This window comes from Microcebus murinus, chromosome 18 (genome assembly GCF_040939455.1).
Source record: "Microcebus murinus isolate Inina chromosome 18, M.murinus_Inina_mat1.0, whole genome shotgun sequence".
Taxonomy (NCBI): Eukaryota; Metazoa; Chordata; class Mammalia; order Primates; family Cheirogaleidae; genus Microcebus; species Microcebus murinus.
This window is the reverse complement of record NC_134121.1, coordinates 18,841,663-18,862,488: the sequence shown is the minus strand read 5'-3', so window position 1 is coordinate 18,862,488 and position 20,826 is coordinate 18,841,663. Positions and strand designations below refer to the sequence as shown.

General features: G+C 58.7%; 1 protein-coding gene across 1 annotated transcript; it reads right to left on the bottom strand.

The window, feature by feature from the left end:
* Positions 1 to 4,053: 4,053 nt before the first annotated feature.
* On the bottom strand, positions 4,054 to 19,906 carry MNT (MAX network transcriptional repressor). The gene is made up of 6 exons (XM_012740802.3): positions 19,403 to 19,906; positions 13,548 to 14,127; positions 12,933 to 12,974; positions 12,669 to 12,780; positions 7,948 to 8,140; positions 4,054 to 7,735 (listed from the first exon to the last, which is right to left on the bottom strand). The coding sequence occupies exons 1-6, from the start codon at positions 19,473 to 19,475 to the stop codon at positions 6,975 to 6,977; spliced, it is 1,761 nt and encodes a 586-aa protein (XP_012596256.1). The 5' UTR covers positions 19,476 to 19,906; the 3' UTR covers positions 4,054 to 6,974.
* Positions 19,907 to 20,826: the final 920 nt, after the last annotated feature.

The following is a 20,826-nucleotide window of genomic DNA, read 5'->3' as shown; positions in this document are numbered from 1 at the left end:
CCTTTGCAGTCCCAGTGCATTGTGTGCGTCCAGCCCCAGTCAGGGCAGCCAGAACAGCTGCCAGTTCAGGCAAGTGTGCAGGAGACCTGGGTGCCTTCTAGGCCTTCCCCCGAGATTCTGGGACAGTCAGAAGATGTGGGCCCTGGGTGGGAGCAGCCCACCTCAGCAGCACTGCCACTGCCACTCCCCACCCTGTACAGTGCATCCACATGTATCTGTACAGTCTCACTCTTGCCACCCTGCCCTCGCTTCATGCATTAGATACTTCCCTGGAAGCTCTGTGTAAGGACACTCTTGCCAGTTGGATGGTCTGGAATGCAGTGGGATTCTCGAAGAATCCCAGCCAGGGCAATTCTGTAGGGAAGCACTTCCGTCACAGCCTCCTCTCAGGGACAGGCCTCAGAGCTTCAAGGCAGCCCATCACCTGTCCCAGGTATCTGCTGAGTCCCTGGGGCTGCAGGAGGCAGGGCGTGCCTGGGTCTCCTGTGTCTGTCCCTGGTGGGAAGCAAGGCTAGCTCTGCCTTCCGCAGGCTGCCAGGGATGCCGAGAGGCCTAGGAACCCCTTGGAAGAGCTGCACTCACAGGGGTGCCAGGAAGGGCACAGCTCCTGAGGCCCAGGCATGCTGCTTGCTCTGTCATCCCCCATTGCCCCCAACCCCAGCACATGCAGGCAAGGCCTTGCCCTGGGACCTGGAGGCCATGCCTTGGCTGAGGCTTGTTTAGCAGTCACCGAGGCCTGGTTGACTTCCTGCATTTGAGAAACACGAGAAAGGGCCCAGTAGCCCTTTTGCATCCAGCATAGCCTTCCCAGCCCACCCCTGCCCCTGGGCACTGCACGGCCTGTTTGGGGGCCAGCCCACCCCACTGCCCACCCCTGTTGTCATGAGTCCTTGGCCTCCACCAAGCACGGGTGGCTATTGTGTGCCTGCCTTAGTGACTCAGTGGTTTTGTGAGGAGCAGAGTGTGTATGTTTTTCAGCTCAGAAACTATACTCTTCAGTGTAACAGACCAATAAACAGCATTTGGCAACACTTGAGGCTCTGGGGGCTGCTTGTGGGACTGGCTGGACATTGAGAGACTGCACTGGGGAATTCCATAAGCACTACAATCAAGCAGTGAGGAGGGCTGGGCCCAGAAGGCAAGGGTGGCAAAAGGAGAGATATGGTTTCCTAAAGAGGGCTGTGGGCTGGTCAGGGACTCAGCACCCTGGGGGGACCACACCCAAGTCACTGTCCCATCTCAAGATTGACCAGTGGCTCCTCCAGCATGAGAGCAGGCCCGTCCCACCCCTTCTGCCTGTCTGCCTCCTGACCAGGCAGCAGCGAGTCAGGAGCTGGTCATGAGTAGGACCGCTTTGGAGCCTCCTGGCCCCTCCAGCCAGTGGGGAAGGGCCCTGACCCTCTGCTATGGCTCCCAGCCACTAAGTACTGTCTGACATTCCTGGGTCAGGCTAGGGCCTAGGGGGAAGCGTCAGGAGGGGTTCCAGGCATTCTCAAACTATGGCCCATGGGCCACATGCAGCCCGCCACTGAGGACATTTATCCGGCCCGCCGGGTGTTTTTGCTGCGGCCGCCTGTCCTGCTTAGCAGCCGACTCGGCCCGGCCCACAGTGCACATGTGTGGAATGTGTGCCACACTCTCCAACGGCCCTCCATCGGTCTGAGGGACAGTGAACTGGCCCCCTGTTTAAAAAGTTTGAGGACCCCTGGACCCTGCTGAGGCTTAGAAAAGGGCCTGACTATAATAACAACAGGTCTCTACCTCTTTTCCTGCCCTTCCCCAACCGCAGAGTGCCACTGGCCCAATCATCGATGGCTCCAGGTAGAAGACTCTAGTCATCCAACATATTTTCTGGTTCTAGAGGATACTGGCTTTCTGACCATTAGGGCCTGTAGTCAACTCACTCAGAGTTAAAATATCCCATCCTATGGCCCTAGCAGGTTGAACCCAGCTTTTGGGACAGAATGCAGACTAGTAGCCAGAGCTGCCCAGGCAGAGAAACCCATTGACACAGGGAGCTCTGGGGCCAGGGAACTTGATAAGCCCCTCTGGGAACCACTCCCTGCCCACCCCCACCCCCCACAGCTGATTGTGTTGCCTGGAGGAATCAGAATTCCCTCTCCTGCCAGGTGTGGCTCAAGCCTGTGATCCCAACACTCTTGGAGGCTAAGGCAGGAGGATTGCTTGAGGCCAGGAGTTGGAGGTTGCAGTGAGCTATGATTGTGCCACTCCACTCCAGCCTGGGCAACAGAGTCAGACCCCGTATCAAAAAAAAAAAAAAGTTTTTCCCTCTCCTGTGACCACGTAAAAGAAATTCACCAAAGGCCCAGGGATAAACTAGCCTGGGAGTGACTCCATTTCTTCATACACTCCCATCCCTACCCACTCCCCCAGACCATAAGGCTGGGATTCTAGGACCAGAGGGAATCCCACAGCCAAAATGATGGGTCTGCTGAGGCAGGGGCACTCTTGAAGGTAAGGAGAGTGAGAAACCCCATCTCTGGGAACCCTCACCCCTGGAAAGCAGGAGCTGGTATGGAAGCAACTGGAATCATACTTGGGATTTTATTTTCCATTACCCTGACCACAGGTCCTTTTCTTACAGGCTCTAGCTGAGATGGAGGGACTGTCCTTTGAGTACAGCTTCCGCCTATGCTTAAGATTTAGTGACAGTCCTCAGATGATGCTGAGTCACTGCTACCAAGGCAGGGTCTTCATCTGTATCCCCAGTGCTAGGTGTAGGTCTGGCACAGTGGGCACCCAGGAAGGGTTAAACCTAACCTAACCCCTTCCCCTAAAGTGGCGCCAGGGGCCAATGGAAATGACCCAGCTCTTCCCTGAGCTACCAGCAGAGGGAGCCTGCTCCCCACAAGTGAAAGGACTGGCACAATTGTGGGGCAATGGGGAGGACCTGGTCTGAACTTTCTTGAGTCCTTCTCTTTCAGAAAACAGGATCCCAAAGACATGTGGCCACAACTCCCTTCCTCAAGGGTAACTCGTTTTCCCATCCACCCCAGGAGGGAGCAGAGTCAGTTCCCCTGCTGAGATTGAGTCACGTGCCACCAGGGAGTAGACATGCTAAGACCAGGCAGCCTGGGCCAGCTTGGCCCAGCTAACTGCCTTGGCCCTCACTGCCCCAACTTAGTCCCAAGACAGCTGCCAAAGGGCTGTGGGGAGAGAAGATGCAACTATGGGAACAAGGGTCTTCCAGGCCCATGTTTGTAGGCTGAGCTGAGAACATTGAGACTGTGGCTTTCAGTGTTCTTTGGCCCCCAATCTCCAACCTCTTCTCCTAATTCCTTTGTCATAACTACAATCTCAGAAGCAGCTTCTTAGGAAGGCTGTCATGCCCTGTGCCCAGATCCTGGGCAATTCCTCTCTACCTTTTTTGTATGTGTGGGGTTTTTTTGTTTTGTTTTTAGGTCTGTTTTGAAACAGGGTCTTGCTGTGTTGCTCGAGCTGGTCTTGAACTCCTGGGCTCAAGCAACTCTCCCCAGTAGCTGGGACTACGGGCACACACCATCATGCTTAGCGCCCCTCTACTATTTTTTAATGGATCCCTGACTCTAGGACTGGCCTAGGGACAAAGGGTAGCAAATGCTCGGGGAGGAACTCTGTACTGAGTTGAGAGGTCTGTAGCTACAAGGTCCCAGGCTAGCTATGTGACCATAACAAGTCACCTGGCCACCCCAAACCTGTTTATCTGCCAAAACAGGGCTAGTTCTTGGCTTATTTACTTCACTGGGCTGTTAAAAGATGAAACAAGATAATGTTTGTAAAAATGGTTTGAGGAAACATAAAGCTTTGCAAAAGTTTAAGGAAGACCAGAACTGCAGTTTTCATAGCTCACTGAGGCATCAGGATCAGAACTGGAAGGTCCCAGATCTTTTTCTAAAGTTGACCAGCATGGATGGACGTTGCTTGAGGGTGATGCCCCCAGCAATAGGTAAGGACAGGTGATTCCTTCCCGCTGCTCGCTGGACGTCTCCCCTGCAGGCCACTGCCTCCATGTGCAATAAAATGACCCAGATGCTGCAGGCTGGCAGCTCCATCTCAGGTTTCAGTGCAGGTTTATTTCAGTTTTATATTTTATTCCAGGCAAGTGCTTATTACATAGATAGTATTCATGTCTCAATACCTAAAGTCTTGGAACATGAACAGCCACTAGAATACAGTTCAATAGTAAAAATACAATATGTACAAAATTAGGGTTTTTGTAGTTTTTTCCCCCCACACAGCAGATGTATCCAAACACATAAAAATCTCTACAGTCTGGGGTCGCTACAGTTTATATTTCAGGAAACGGAGACACAGTGACCGAGTCCTCACTGTAAACAAGGGCCACCTCTTTAGGGGATGGGGGTGGGACCCTGGGATGGGGGGAGAAGCTGTTCTTGGAGAGAGCAGGGACAGCAGGGGTTACGATTACCCCCTAGTTACCCTCCAGGCATTCCCTGCCCTTCTTTGGCTCCCCCAAGGAACCAACCTCCCCCTCTCCCCGAGGTAAAGACTCCCAGCCAGTGAGCCACTCTGAACATCAAAAAGTAAAACACGCATGAGAGGTAAGAAGAGAGTATTGTGTGTGTGTGTGTGTGTGTGTTTGTGTGTGTCCCAGGCTGGAAGGGCAGGGGCAGGCGGTCCCACAGGGTGAGGATAGATGTAGTCCTGACAGCTCTGGGGGTGGGGGGAGGAGGATGCCCAAGGAAGGGCTGGGTGGTGGCTGCCCACTTGGGCACACAGCGTCACAGCATTCACAAACAACAACAAAAACAATAGCAACACCCATTGTCACCAATCTGGACATAGTCATTCGGCACTAGATTTGGAGGCCCCCGCTGCTGGGGGGCGGTGGGTAGATGATGAGGTATCTGTGCAGGCCCGGGGGCGACTGGCCTCAGGATGCAGGGAGAGGTGGACAGGCTGAGGGAGGGGCGAGGTCGCCAAAGCTGCTCTGACTGTCCTGGTGTGTCAGGCCTGCCCTGGACTCTCCCTCTGTTCTTTCCATTGTTGTCACAATGGCAATAGTGAAACTGGCTCCCCCAAGAGCCAGGCTGCGGGGCGGAGGTGGCTGTGGCCGCAGGAAGGCAGCAAGCATGTGAGGCGGGGGTGCTGTGCTGGCATGAGTGCAGGGCTCCCTCCTCCAGGCCTCTGAGGGTGGAGACCTGGTCCCTAGCTGTCCCTTTCCCCAACCCCAGGAGAGACAAATAAGAAAGTCCCCTGGAAGTCTCCAGGACCAGGAAGGAACAGAAAGGGAGTTGTTAGGCAGCTACGGAGTCTTTACTTCAAGGGAGAATCTATTCGAGACTTGTGCCAGCCTCCTCCGTGCCTGGCAGGGCACTCCAGAGAATGCTGAATTCTCCCCTCTGGCCCCACTACCTGCCCCAGTTGTCAACGTGAACTTCACACCTATGGACACTCCTCCCACATGGAAAGGCCACTGGTGTGCGTCCAGGTGGGGGGCCAAGTGTGCACGGTGCATGTAACTGAGTGTGTCTGACGCAAGGCCACTTGTAATAAATACGCACATACGAAGAGAGGCCAAAGCAGTCTGCCAAGGCAGAGGCAGGGAAATAGCACCCCTAACACAGCACCCCTTTCTTTACTCCTCCCCAGCCCAAGTTCAGCCCTGTCCTTGGTCCAATTAAGGACCTTTTCTCAGAGAAAGGTAGCAGTGCACAGCAGTCCCTCAGGGAGGGCACACTCAAGAATTGCCCACTGGAGAATGGGGGATGTTCAGGAACAGAGATGACAGGCAGAGAAGCAGAAGCAGAAGCAGCAGCCTCCTCCGCAGTGCTGATCCAGCTCTGGCCCCGCTCTGTGTAGGTCCTCCAGGGCTTGTTTGGGGAAGGGTTTAGGGCTTTGGCTAAGCCTCTGGATTTTAACGCCCTGATGCCTCAGCAATGTGGCTTCTAGGCTCCTGGACCCAAGACCAGATGGTGGCCCACGTCTCCCAAGCTGCAAGGGACACCCAAACCCAGGCCCACCTATCCCTTGGGGCAGGGCACAGCACCAAGCAGAGGTCAGGGAAGCAGGGGAGTGGAAAGCGTCCCTCCTTGCTGCCTTCTTGAAATGAAGAACCAAGGACAGGGATAGAAGTCCAGACAGCTCTCCTCCCAGTTTAGACACAAGCTGCAGGGGACAGGGGCAGAAGGCAGGACAGCCAAGCCCCTCCTTCCCCACCCCCAACCTGCCTTCCTGAGGTCAAGAGCCCAGTGGCAGGGATTGGAGGGGGGTGTTCAGGAAGCTTGGCAACAGCTTGGGTTTGGTTTATTGTTGGTAGAGAATCATTAAATATAGTTTCTACTGTAACGAATCACAGTGACTGCAACTGGGCCAGGAAGCCCCAGGCTGGGGCACTAACCTGTCTGGATAGGACTCCAGACCAGCCACTTCCTAGGATTTGTCACCTGTGCTCAGAGCAAGGCCCCTTGCCACCCCATCCCCAGCTTTCTGGGCCAAGTGGCTCCAGTTCTGCTTTCCCCGTTTCCCCTCTGAAGGCCTGGGAGGAGAACACTGAAGCTCTAGTGGGGAGACCCAGGGCACTCGGCCACCTCACCAGACAGTAATAGCAGCAGCAGCAGCAGCAGCAGCACAGGAAGGCGGGCAGGGGAGTGAAGAAGTCAGAGAACATGACATCCACATCGCACTGATTTCAGGGGACAGGGTGGGGAAGCAGGAACGGCACTGGAGCTGGCACCAGGCCGGACAGGCGGCACGTTCAGAGTATCTCTCATCAGTCATTTTATCAAGTCCTAGTGCAGCAGGGTAAGCCCCTGCCCTGTGCCCAACTCCCTGGGGCGGCCCCTCCCTCCCCTGGCTCAGAGTCTCTGCACCCCCTTCCCCTAGGAGGCCTGGGGGTGGGTGTGGGGGGGACGGGCCTGGGCCTGGCTGGAATGTGTGGAGCTGGTGGGTGGGACAGTGGGGGACAGGTCCCCCTCCCTGCCCCCACTGGGGGCCTCTGAGTGGCCTCATCCTCAAGCCAGCTTGAGTGTGCTGACTGGGAAGGAGGGCATGGTGACCATGGTCACAGGGTTGAGCACTGTCTGGCCCACCAGCTGGGGGTGGTGGACCACCTGAGCCCCCACAGCTGGCTTTGCCATGACGGTGGCTGGGGGCCCCAGCCCAGCTGTGCCATTCACTTGCTGGTGCGAGAGGGTGTGGGCGATGTGGCTCACCGCCACAGGCTGGCTCACTGCCACGGGCTGTGGGTACAAGGGCAGCTGGGAGCCCAGGTGGGCCACATGGTTGAGGGTGGCAGGGTGCACTGTGATGTGGCCAATGGGGGGTGTGGCAGGTGCCAGCTGCACAGCAGGGCTGGGGGCCGAGGGGGCTATGTGGGCGATGTGCTTGCCACCCGGCCCCTGTAGAACGTGGTTCACAGTCTGGATGACTGAGGCGTGGGTGGTGGCCGTGTGGGCAATGACTGTGGAGCCGCCCCCAGCCGTGGCCACCAAATGGGCTGGAGCTGGCACCAGCGTCTGGGCGGGGGCAGCCGGTGGGGGAGGAGGAGCTGGCAGAGAGGTCTTCTGCTGTGGCGGCTGCTGCTGCACAGGGAGGTGGGCAGGAGACAGGGTCACTGCGTGGGGGTGGGCGTGTGGAGGCAGAGGCGCGGGGGCAGTGCTGGGGGGTGGCAAGGTGGACTTCAGCAGCTCCGGCTGGGGACGATGGCTCAGCTTAGGTGGGCCTAGGCCCACCCGGTCCTCCTCCATATCCTCGTCTATGTTGTCCTCACCCTCTGTGGGGGAACAGGGGGCAGGGAGCAGGTCAGAAGAGCTTGGGAAACAAGTGGTTGGGCGTGCAGATGCCTGCGGGGGCCTGGGGATATGACAGGGCTGGGGCAAGTGGCATCTTTTCCAGTGGGCAAAAGCCTGGCCAGGGAGGCTGGAATTTGGGGGGCAGGGTGCAACATTTGAGGGTGGTACAGACAGCACAGGGGCCAGGGCTCACCAGAGGCGGTCGAGGTGGAGGCCTGGTCGTCCTCAGGCTGGCCCGTCTGCCGGAGCACGCGGTCGATCTCCAGCACGTCCATCCACTGGCTCAGCTCGTGCTTGAGCTCTGCCAGCCGCTGCTGTGTGGCAATCTTCTCCCGAGCCAGCCGCTCCATCTCATGCTCGTATTCCTTCTCCTTCCTCTTCAGGGACTGGGGGACAGAGTAAGGGAAAGACACCCTTAGCAACAGCCTCAGTGCCCACGGTACCCCAAAGCATCTCTCCACATCCGCCAACCCACAGGGACAAGTCTGCAGCGACCAGAGGCCCAGCCTGACAAGGCTGTGGGAGACCATGCCCGCACCCTGGTCCATGCCTCTGCCCAATGGGGCCCAGCATCCCAGGAATGTGGGCTCTCAGGCAGGCACTGTTGAGGTCAAGCACGGATCCAGCTCAGCACCACCCACACATGGGGCCCTTCCCCACCCCGCACATCAACTCTCTCCTGAGCAGCCTTGCTGCCTCTTGCACCCCTCTCTGCACCTTCTCCACTCCCCTGATCAGACCCAAGGCCCCCTCACCATTCATACTCACTGTTCAGTCACCAATGCCACAAGCTGCCTCCTTGGAACCCTCTCCCCCCAAACCCCAAACAATCCTATGCTTGCTTCTATCTCACCATTCACTTGTCTCCTTGGTAACTTCAACATCCTTGGAAAATGACCTACCAGACTTTGTGACCCCACCCCTCCCTGTTTCATCTCCATGACTTGCCTCCATCTCCTCCCCAGCACCTGCTGGCTCCACACCTCCTCTCCGACCTCCTGGGCTATACCCCAGCATGCCCACACGTGCTGCCTCTAGATAATGTTCCATTTATACACTGTACCCCACCTCTCCTCCCAACCACCCTGCCCACAGCCCTTAGACTTCCCAGGCTGCTGAACGTCCCCCTTTTTCTATACCTATACCTGAGCTAAACTAGTCAATGAGAAATGGCTCTCGGGGTGCTCAAAAGCACTCACTGACTCCAACTGAGTAATCCTGTAGAGGCTTCAGTCCTTCACTAAGGTTCCAGGTTGGCCTTCCTCCCCTGGCGATGATACCACACCCTTCACTGAGAACATCAAAAGGGAGGTCCCCTTATTCATGGCACCATTTCCAGGCTCACTGGCAATCTTCCGCCTCTTAGGAGTCAACCCCTGGCATAGGAACAGGTACCATGCCTTCCACACTGTGGCAGTGCTCCCCTGTCTAAGGGGCTCCAGTTTCCCTTTGTACAAAGCCTACTAGCAGTTCTGAAAGGCCAGCATGTGTCTCATTTCTCAATTCCCTTCTACACCAAAAGTCTTTTCTGTGCCCCTGTGAGCTCCTAACCTGACCCCATTTTTCTGTTAGAAAAAGAGTAGGAAAGACCTCCTTTCCCCCTTACACACACACACACACACCCCTCCTATTGGCTACTCACTTGGTTCTACCCTCAGAGGCCAAGGCTGGATGTGACATCAAAAGAGGCCACATCAACAACGGGCCCATGGTGAGTCAGCCCTCACTTGACTGCTAGGGGCTGGAAGCGTATATCTTGAACCCTACCCACTTTTGGGGTGGCTAGACTTTGGGGCCAGGGAGTGTCATGGGTCAAAACTTCCTCTTCTCACCTAATCCAGTTCTCCACAGGCCTAGGGCCCCTGTAGTTTCCCCAGGTTCTAACTTTAGTCCACAACTGCTTCACTTTAAACCCATTTCCTTTCTGTGACTACCTGGATGTATGGTTTGGTACCTGTCTACTCCTCTTCCTGTCTCTGTCCACTCACTGTGGCTTTCTTCAAATCCTTTACCACCTCCAGGCCACTCTAGAGTCTGGCTGGGGTCTACCCCTTTTCCCATGGCTGCCTGCTCTCAGCATACAACCAAAGCCCTCAGTCTACACTGTTCCACTGGCCTCTCCAGGACCAAGTTCTGATTCTTCTCTTGTACCTGCTGTCCTCCATCTCTGCATGGCAACTACCCTAACCAACTTTTTTTTCTTTTTGAGACAGAATCTCGCTTTGTTGCCCAGGCTAGAGTGAGTGTCATGGCGTCAGCCTAGCTCACAGCAACCTCAAACTCCTGGTCTCAAGCAATCCTCCTGCCTCAGCCTTCCAAGTAGTTGGGAGGTACAGGCATGCGCCACCATGCCCGGCTAATTTTTTCTATATATATTAGTTGGAATTAATTTCTTTGTATTTATAGTAGAGACAGGGTCTTGCTCTTGCTTAGGCTGGTTTCGAACTCCTGACCTCGAGGCTTCCAGAGTGCTAGAATTACAGGCACCCACGCCCGGCCCCTAACCAACTTTTTGTTTGTCTTTTGTGTTTCTATTTTTCAGATGGGGGGTTTCACTATGTTATCCATGCTGGGCTCAAACTCCTGGGCTCAAGCATTCCTCCTACCTTAACATCCTAAGTAGCTGAGACTACAGGTGTGCGCCACCATGCAGTTTTATCTTTTGCTTCCAAAACACGCATCCTACTCCCCCCCCCCCAATGGAAAAACTTCGGCCTGTGCTGGGCTCTCTGCCCCCCACTTTGCCTACTTCACCCTGACTTACCCTCCACATCTCAGCTCAAATGTCCTTTCCTCAGCACTGACTTCCCTACCTTCCCAGAACATATCCTGCCACACCTGTCCCTATTATGCCCTCCTGGCAGTCTTCTGTATGTTTACTTGTTTATAATCTGTCACAAGTGTTCCTGCTTCTATTATCAGTACTGGAACAAGTATCCCTTATGGATAGCGTGGGGTCCACTCCACTTCCTACTTAACCCAGGCCCAGCTCCTAAGGAGCTTCGTTCTGCTGCTTCCACTGAGTATTTCTGAATTCTTTTCAAATCTATACGTTAGGCAAGGCGCCCCTCCCCAAGTACGTATCTAGGCATCTATAAAGAGGAACGTGCCATTCTATCCTTCTTATTACTCGATAATAATTACTATTAAGACTGCTGCGAATTACATATAAAAGTAATCCCATCCAACCTGCCTAACATTCCTGACAAAGATACTATTATTTTTTCCCATTCAGCATCACCGTACAGGAGAAGAAATTGATTATTCACAGGAAATGTCACAGCATGTAGACAGTGACTTGCTAAGAGGCCGAATGACTGAAAGACCAGCAAATTATACCCAAGCCCAAGTTCTCCAGAAATTAGCATCCTGCCTTTCACAGCCTCCCGGGACCCCCCTCCGCCACCCCGAAAACCAGGGCACCACCTCCCGCCCCGGGGCAATTCCGGTCGCCAGCGAGGCCCCGCCCCTCCCGGAGCACGGGCGCACCCACGCGGACCCGGCTTTGCTGCGTCACTCCCCGCCGGCCGCACCCTCCCTCCGCACGCTCAGGAGTCCCGCCCCCATCCAGGCCCAGCCAATCCGCGAGCTCGGTCCCGCCCCTCCCGGCTGCCGGGAAGTGGCTTGGAGGCGTGCCAGCCCCTCCCCCTCGCCCCGGAGGGCGGGAGGAAGGGCGCGCGTTCGCGTGAGGTGGAAGGCGGAGGGAGCCGCCGGCTGGGAGCAGTCGCGAAGCTGCGCCTCCGCCCCCCATCAAGTCAGGCTCCGGTTACCTCAGGGCTGTGACCCTGCAGTCGAGGCCGGGGGAGGGGTGGCGTCCCGCAGCTGCCCGAGAGTCCTACCCTGGCCGGACTCTCGCTGCCCCCTCCCCCAGGGGCTGTGACGCTGCCCAGCACTCCAGGCTTCTCAAGTGGGTCAACAAGGAGACCCCGAGATTCACCAGATTCACCCTGCCCCCGCCCCACGCGGGCAGGGATCCCTAAGTCCCTCCCATTCCCCAACCGCTCTCCGTCTCCACGGCAGCGGAGCGTGGCGGCCCGCCCCATCCCCCACAGCCTTCCCGGCCCGCGGAACCCACCGCCGGTTTCCAGGGAAACCGAAATTCAGGGCCGTCATGGCAACTGTCTTCTCTGGCAGCCCCCACCACCGGTACTGCAGAGGGAAGCCAGTGCCCGAAGCAGGAGGAACACGGCCAGGAAAGCCCCTTTAAAAGAGGGATCCCCTTTTTTTAACCCAGTTCGGAGGAAAGTATAATTTTTTTAAGGCTTGGTGACACCCAGCGTATTTGTCACCCAGACCGCCGCATTTCCCCCCAAGCCCCAAACTCGGGTCGTGACACCTCAATGAACGCACCAAGAAGGCCTTAATCTTTCTGGGGTAAAAGTGGGGGGCCTCAGGCGCGCTGCAGTGTGGACGGAGACCACGCCCAGACTGCCCCCACAACTAGCGACAGACAGGCCGAACCCGGGTTCCCGCCCAGGCACTGCGAACGGGTTGGGGCGCTGGGCTCGCTCCACGGCCTTCTCACCCGCGGGTGCACTAGCACGCTCAAAGCGGGGCCGGGCTCGGGGTTTTACACCAAGCGAGTCTACAGCGCGCGCCTCCCAGGTCCCAGGGACGCCGAGGCTGCGGCGCTGCGCGGACCGCTGGGGCTCCGCGGAGCACCCTGGCGGGGGAGGTGGGCAGGGGAGCGCCGCCGCGCTCTCCTCTGCGCACGCGCGCCCTTCCGCCCGCCCCCTCCCGGGCAGGGAGCCCCGCTGACGTCAGCCGGGCCATGTGCTCAGCGCCCGCGTGGAGGCGGGCGGGGGAGCGGGGAGAGCGGCAGGGCGGAGCCGGGCCGCAGCTAGGGAAGGAGGGCCGCGAAGTGGGGAGGAAGCTGGCGCCGCCACCGCCGGCCGCTGCTTCCCTCCCCCATACCTGGATGTACCGCAGCGCCGTCCGCAGCACGCTCAGATTCGACGTCTTCTTGTCATCCACGTTTGGGATATTACGCTTCAGGGTCTCAAAGCATTCCTTCAGATGGGCCCTCCTGGGGAGAGGGAGCAAGGGCGGGTCAGCCAACGCCGGGGGCGGGGGCTGGAGCGGGGAGGGAAGGCCCAAGGAGCGCTCGGGGGACCAACGGTGGGGCGAGTCCTGGGAGCAGGCGGGGTGGGCCCGAGTCACACACGCACCCACACACACCTGTTCTTCTCCAATTTGTTGTGGACTTCTCTGGTTCCGATCCTGAAACCCAGACAGACAGGAGGCTCAGAGAGGAGGGCCCCGATTAGGAGGCCTTCCTGACCCTCGCCGCCACCCCACAAATTGCCACAGGCTTTTTGTCCCCAACATTCTCTCTCTATAAAAACAGCAAAAGAGGGGTTGTTCTGTGCAGTGCTGCGGTCACGCCCTGGAGGGCACATCTATGCTCATAAGCCCCAAGCCCTGTAACCCTCCATCCCACTCAGCCATCCACGAGGGAGACACAAGGCTCTTGGGCCTCGAAAACAGCCGGTTGACCCCAACCCTCACCCAGGAGGCCCATAATCCAATACTCTGTCCAGAGGCCTGGAAATGCCATAAGCCTCAGCCTTGGAGGGAGTCTGAGAACACAGAAGCCTGAGAACAGAGGGCGATGGCCATTCATTCCCAGGACAGAGATGGGCACAGTGACAATGTGTCCAAATATAGGAGGTGCTTCTGGGCAGCAGGACGTGCCTCTGAAGGGCTAGCATGGGAGGGTACTTCTCTTGCACACACAGCCCAGGGGGTGGACAGTTCTTTCCATCCCCCCAGCCCCAACTATGCCTCACTCACCCCCCAGGCCTCTTCTTCTGCTCGCTGGATTTGACTTCTTCAGCTGGTGCCAACTTCAGGGTCCCAAGCGTGGGTGGGGGTGGCTGCTGGGGGGCCAGCTGAGGCTGGACTCCAGGGTGTGGTGCTATGGTCAGGATGGGTGTGGGGAGGGGATGCAAAGGCTTGGGGCTGCCAGTGGATGGAATGGTGGCCTTCGAGTCTGGCAGGAGGGGAGCAGGGGTGGGCACCTGCGGCCTGGTGGGCAGGGAGGCAGGCTCCTTAATGCTGAGTCCAGGGGTGCTGACCAGGGCTGGCTGCCGAGGTGCCAGGGGCAGAGGCTGGGCTGCAGGGGGCATCGGTGGGGGTGGGGGCAGTGGCTGAGGGGAGTTGGTCACTACGGGAATAGGAATGACAGTCAGTGGTGTGGGGGTGGCAATTGGTGGCGGGGGAGCCGGTGGGGGTGCCGGTGGGGACAGAGGCAGGGGTGGCGCCTCAATGCGGGGTTCCTCCACAGGCAGGGCATGTGCCAATCTGGCCAGGCTACTGGCCTTCTTCTGCTCTTGCTCCCGTTCCCGCTCCAAGCGAAGCCGCTCCTGCTCCTCTACGCACAGAGAACACAAGGGGCATCTCAGTGGGGCTGACAGGCCTGGGCTTCAGTCTCACCTGTCCTTCAACCCTAACCCATCCTCTGACCCTATCCCGGTCAGTGCTCAGCGACGCCCTGCCCTGTCTGAGACACCACAAGTACCCAGCCACATCCAGGCAGGCACTGGGGTAACAGCAGTGAACAAATAAAGCAGACCTGGTCCCTGCCCTGGGGAGCTCACAGCCTGGGGCAGGGGGCGGGAGGACAAGTAACAGGCTAACAGTCCAGGCTGGGGGAGGGACAAGGGGTCAGGGGAGGCAGAGCAGGAGCTGTCAGAGGATGCTGCAGGCCCAGCACAGCAGGTGATGAGCAGGGAGGATGGGGAGCGACAGGGGGCTGAGGAGGGTGGAGAGGTGGGCAGAGCCCAGTCCATAAAAGACTTCACAGGCCACCATGGGAGAACAGAGGGGCGCAGACAGAGCACTCCTTCTGGGGAAGGCCTTCAGTGACATTTACCAAGCACCTTCTAGAGGGCAGGCAGTACCTTCATTTCACAGATGAGGTAAAGTCAGATCAGAGAGGCAAAGTGATTTGTTGAGGGTCACACAGCAAATCTCCTGACGTCTGGCCGGATGCTCTGTACCTGCTGTGCCAACTATGCTCACTAGGTATCTTCTCGCACACATTCACACCCCCCTGGATCCTCACAAGGCCTCCTCATCTGAGGCAGGACAGAGACATCACCTTCCTTCACATGAGGAAATGGCTCAGGACTCTTCACTCCCAGGCTAGGTCCCAAGGCCTTTGTTTTCCTCAGGGACGATTCAACAAACACACTTGTTCCCTCTCTGCTCCTTTTCATGTTAGAAATCATTTCTCCCCAATCCCCCTGCCCTCCCCGCCACCAGCAGCAGCACAAACTGGACAGGTAAGCAGCAGGCAGAGAGGAAAGCGGGCTTCCTAATAGGGGTCCAGCAAGGCAAAGGACTCGTGGAACCCGGCGCCCCAGCAGTCTGCTGAAAGCCCAGCAGGAAGGTGAAGCCTGCTCAGGAGCTGACCCACAGGCCCCTCTCCATCTCCACCCTGCCCTGTCCTCTCCAGCGTTCCCAGGCCACAGGGCTGAGCTGGCCCTCAGAGAGTCTGCAACCCTCAGGCCAGGGCGCTGGCTGGACGGCCCTGGATTCAGCCCTCTGCTGACTAACACAGCTGACAGCTCTGGCTGGTGGACACGCCCCAAACACGCCACCACCTTGGGTGGGGCGGGGGACCGAAGTTGGCTAAGTTCCCCCCTAGGGAGGAGGAGGGCACTAACCCCTTAAATGTCTTACTGGCTCAGAGGCCCCAGAAAACCTGAAGCCTCAGGGTCCTTTAGCCAGTCACCAGCTTGAGTGTGAACTAGGCCTGCCCCCAGCCCCTCCCTCCTGCAAAGGGGAAGGAGGAAGTAGAGGGGGAAGTGCTCTGAGAGGGGGAGCACTCAGTGGTTTCCCAGCAGCCAGAGTGCAGAGGCTGGGCTGGTCAGTGGGCCTCTTCCGCATCTCCCCTGCCCTTCAGGAAGGGGCAATGCCAGGCCGATGCAGGCCTGCTCCAACACACCAGGCCTTGCTCTCCCTGGCTTATGTTACAGCCCCAGAGAAAACCAGCTCTCTGCTCTCCAGCTTGCCACAAACCACACTGGCAAGGAAGCCTGCAGAGTTCCAGCTACGGAGCCCTTCTTAGGCCCGTCCTAGGACATCCCCATCCCCTTCTCCACCCTTCCACTCCCCACCTCCCCTGAAGACAAGGCCCTGGAGCTCAGGGCCCAACACAGCCCATACCCCCATTCCTCTGACTGAACCAAGACCTAAACTTTCATGGCCTTGGGGCAAGTGATCCATTCTCCACAGGCAGAGGGATAGGCAGGGCCAAGTCCCAAGGACAGGTGCTCTGGGAACTCACATTGCAGGCAAACCACCCATTCCCCATATTTTAAAGCAACGCCAAAGCTCAGCTCCGTCTCACCCTCTCTTTTCCAGAACCAGGCCACTTCCTCTCACAGGTGCCAGGAAGGACCCAGGAGAACAGCAAAGCTCTATCACAGCTGAACCAGCTTGATAAAGCTTGACTGGCAGCGAAGAAAAGGGGGTGCCCCATGCCAGACTCAACCTACCAAAGCTTCCTGCGCCCCCCCCCCAGCAGCGACCCTCTCCCTGTGCACTGGAGAGGAAGCAAACTGCTGGTGGCAGGCCTCCCTCAGGGGCAGTCTGCATTTAGGCTCCTTACAATAATGTTCTGCTGCACCCATGGGTGCACTCCCTGTCTCCCTCACAAACACGCACTCATACTCTGGAACCTTCCCTGGGCTCCACCCTGGGCTGCCCCCAAAGAATTTAGCATGAACCCTCTGGGGTGATCCAGGGGCCAAGGCTTCAGCCTATACTTAAGAGCATGGACATTGTGCTCCCTTCAACCTTCTCAAGCTACTGTGGCTCAGAGGCTCAGGAGGCACAGGGCCGGTGGTGGAGGAGTCCACACTGGGTGGCCCAGAACGTGCACCAGGGATTCTCCCCTCCCAAGTGCTAACAGGGAGCTTGGTGCTTAAGGCACGCCCAAGGCGAGACTTGGTCAGGAGCCTCTGGACATTCAGACCAGTTCTCTTCAATCAAGACAGAACGGAGTCGCATCTGAGCCACCTGCATGACCAGGCCAGGCCCTCTTGCTGAGCACCAGGATGGCTCAGCCCTTTCCTGTCTTCTGTCTCACATATTCACGTGCACAACATCTTGAGGTTCATCATGTGAGCAAACTGACTGGTCTAGGTCAGGAAACCTCCCTTGAGGTTGAAACGCGGAATGGACAAGAGGATCCCTGCTCCGAGCTGGTCACCAGCAAAGTGGTTCTGGTCAGCAGGTTCACATGCCACCCCCTTCTCTCCTATTCCTCCCACTCTAGGTCAGAGGCTAGAACATCAAGGGGGAGAAGAAAATGAATTCTGGAGATTAAACTGCTGGGACCAGGTCTGGCCATCTGTACATGGGTTTCTGGAGTCGATTTGGCTTTATAGCACCCACCCATCCCTTAAGACCCCCTGACCCAGCACCAGTAAGTTGTGACTGGGCAGCTGAACTTGGCCTGCCCCCAGTTCTCACCCCCTGGGGAGGAGCAAGGCTCTGTAACTTCCTAGGAGAGAACCCTTCCTGGGTTCCTCCACATCACCTTCCACCTCTCTGGGCAGCTCTGGGCTTTCTTATTTGGGAAAGGGTGGGAAGGGGAGGGTGCAGCGAGTATTCCCTGGGGGTAAAAGCAGCATCAATCCTGTTCACCCCTAGCAGAGGGCCTGGTACACAGTGGAAACACAATAGGTATTCAACTGCCTTGTGTTGATGGTAGCAGCAGGTGACTCAGTCTCACCAAACCTGGTGCACGCTCCTCCCCCTACCACCGGGCCCATAGGCAGGACAGCCTCGGTCACCACTACTGCACTGTCCATTGCCTGACCCTGCTCTGGACCCCGAAAACAAGGGGGAGCAGAGTGTGGGCGGATGTCTCAGCCCATCAGTTCCGCAAAACCCAAGCATCTAGGTCTCCAATATCTCGAGTGACTCTTGACCTTGAGAGGCCGGTAGCTGCCCGACTAGGCCGGCGGCCCCGCAGCCCCCCGCCCCTCGCCCGCCGCCGCTCCCCCGCCCGCCGCCGCCGCCGCGGCACACGGCGCGCGCGCACACAACACACACTACTACCTCCTGCATGACTCATCATTGAAGCAACAATAGGCAGAGAGAAAGGAAAGGAGAGCGAAGCACTCTCCACCACAACCGACCCTGCAGAGGGGGTCTGTGGGGGGCTGGGAGGGAACGGGAGTCCCCAGGTCCTGCACACACGCCGCTGCAGGGTGGAGGCCCTCGCGGCAGTCTGGGAAAGCAAGGTCTTTCCTCCCAGCCCCTCTTTTTACAGCACCACCTGAAGATACAGACCACCCAGGGCGCGTGGGGATAGGAGACATTAGTGTCGTCGTCTCCCTGTCGAGGGAGCACCGAAGTTTGCCCCTTCTCAGCCCGACTTGTTCCAGCATGGCCCAGCACGTTGCCGCCGGGGGGGGGGGGTCTAGTGAGAACGTTTTGGGGGTCAGTGGGAAGATGTGAGCTCTAAATGTCTAGTTGCCCTGAGATTCTCAGGGTTTCCCTCGCCTCGGGATCAAACACAGGAGATGGGGCGAACCGACAGGTGAGCTCGGCCCCTCCTCCGCAGGGCAAAGGCTCTCCCAGGGAGATGCCCAGAGGCCGGGGCCAGGGCCCAACCCGGCGCCAGGCCCCTTGCCAGCCCCGCCCAGACCCCGCCCCCGGACAAGCGCGAGGCGGCGAGGAGGGGCCGGACCGCGCTGTCCCCAGCGGGAGTGTCCCCGGTGCACGTGGTCGGGGGCGGAGCCCGTCCACGTCACCACCCGGTGTAACCAACGGGCTTGGAACGCAAGCACACGCAACATTCCAGGCGAGAGCGGGTTTGGAACGCGCAGACACGCCACATTCCACACCGGCTAAAGCGGTGTGCAGCGAGGGGGGCCTGGGGGCTGCCCCCAGCGACCCGCAGGCCGTTTTGCAGACACCCAATTAGTCCGGCTCTCGCCCAAACCCCTGACGCGCGACCCAGCCCAGCTCTGGGAGGCGGGGTCAGGCGGGGCTGGCCAGGATCATAAGACACGCGATGTCATTTCATTCTGCAAAGGCCGCCTCCGCCCCAAGCAGCGCGTAGATCTGCCGGGAGCGCCCCCCGCACCCTCCCCACGGGGCCGGGGAAGCCGGAGAGCTGCTCGGCGTAGAGTAATCCCCACCACCACTCCGTTACACACACGCCCACTCGTGTGCTACACACACGCCCGTGTACACGTCCGTTCATCCGCTCTCCCTAGGCGCACATCACACATCCCCCGTGCACTCACGCACGCACACGCGGGTCTGCCACCCCCACGCAACACCATCCCTCACCCCACCCCCCGGCTCACACGTCCTCAGCGCTACCGAGGGCTCCGCCGGCCCACGCAAAAGAAGCCCCCCACGGAAGGTGCACAGGGGTGCCAGGCAGCTGGGATGACGCCCTCAGGAGCCGCGTCCCTTGCTGCATGTTAATGAATTCATTAATTAATTTCACTGCCCACATCACTCCTCCCCGGGCGGCGGCTCTTGCGGGTAGCCGTGCGTTGCCCGGCTTCGCAGGCCGCCTGGGTTGGGGGGCCTGCCGTGGTTTCGCTTGGGCTCAGACACCGGGGTCACTCGCTTCCCCTTCCCTAGTGCCCCAGGGGCCCAGCCCGGCCGCTCACCACGTGCTCTCTGTTGTTGCTGCGCTTGCCATTCCAGGAAGCGGGCCGCCTCCAGTAGCGTCTCTATGCTCATCGCGCCGAGAGCTGCCGGGGGCGCGCCGGGGCCGAGGCTGCGGCCCGCGAGCCGGGCACAGGTCAGGCTGGCGGGCAGGCAGGAGGGAGGGATCACCTCCGGGGGGCGACAGGGTTGGGCGGCGCAGCGCACTCCGCAGGGAAGAACGGGGGAGCACGGGGAGAAAAATCAATGTCTCCCAAAATATTTGCAAAATATAAATTTGCAAATTTAAAAAAAACGTGATGCAAAAAAAAAAAAAAAAGGCGGCACTGCCTCCCTTCTTCCCCTCCCTCCCTTCCTCCTTTCTGATGCCTCCCGCCCCGCGGCCCCCGGGAGTCCCGCCGACAAGAAAGGGCTTTGCAACAAGATGGCGAGGAGGCACCGACACACACAACAAGGGAAGGAGCCGCGCTGCCCCCGGCCGCCGCCCCCGCTACTACACCGGGGCGGCAGCCAAAGCCCGGACCGGAGCCCCCGCCCGCAGGGCCGCGGCGTCTCACGAAGGGAGGGCGGGGCCTGCGCGGGACGGCCCCGCCCCGCAGACGGCGCGCGCACACGTGGCCCAGGCGGGGGCGGGAGGAGACGCGGCTGGGTCTGCGCGCTGTATTTCCGCTTTCCCGCCCCGCCCCGCCCCGCCCCGACGGCAAGCCACAGGTTGAGCGAGGGCGGCGTGTCTGGTCACCCACGACAAAATGTGTCCTGCTGGAGGGCAGGAAGGGTGGAACATTCAAGACTTAAGATAGCTCAAATAAGGATAGCCCAGGCGAGGGAAACTTTAGGATGGTGAGACTGGCTCGAACCCTACAACTCTGTGCTCCACCCACCCGCGACCTAAATCCCGCCACCACCCCGTTGTCGCAATTCCCCCGGGACCCGCCCCTGGGCGGAGCTGACGGCAGGAGACTGTCAGAGAACTGGAGAAGGGAGCGGAGTGGCGATCCGGTTCCGCGTTTTGTCTCCGTTCCTCCCCCCGCAGTGCGTTCGCATCCTATTAGGCGACGTCACCGGGCCGCGGGCCAATGGGCGGGCAGGACAACACGGCATGGAGCAGCTCCACATGGACACCCCGCGCCGCCAGCCTTCTGTTTAAAGGGCCAGCGTCTGCAGGGTCACATTCGCGGGCACAGATGGGGCCACCGAGTGAACATGGGGCGGAACACCGAAAGGGGAATCCCGCAGTCGTGCCCTGGCCTTCCCATTACTTCTAACCATCCTCCATTTAAAACCATGCCTTTCTCCTTCCTTCCTCTGAACTCTTGTCTTTGTCCACGCGTGTCTGATCTGGATGGAGACTCGGACTCTGCCACCCCGGAGGCCACCCTTTGCTCGGGGGCTGGGGTGGGGGCGGTAAAGGCGAGGCGTCCACAGC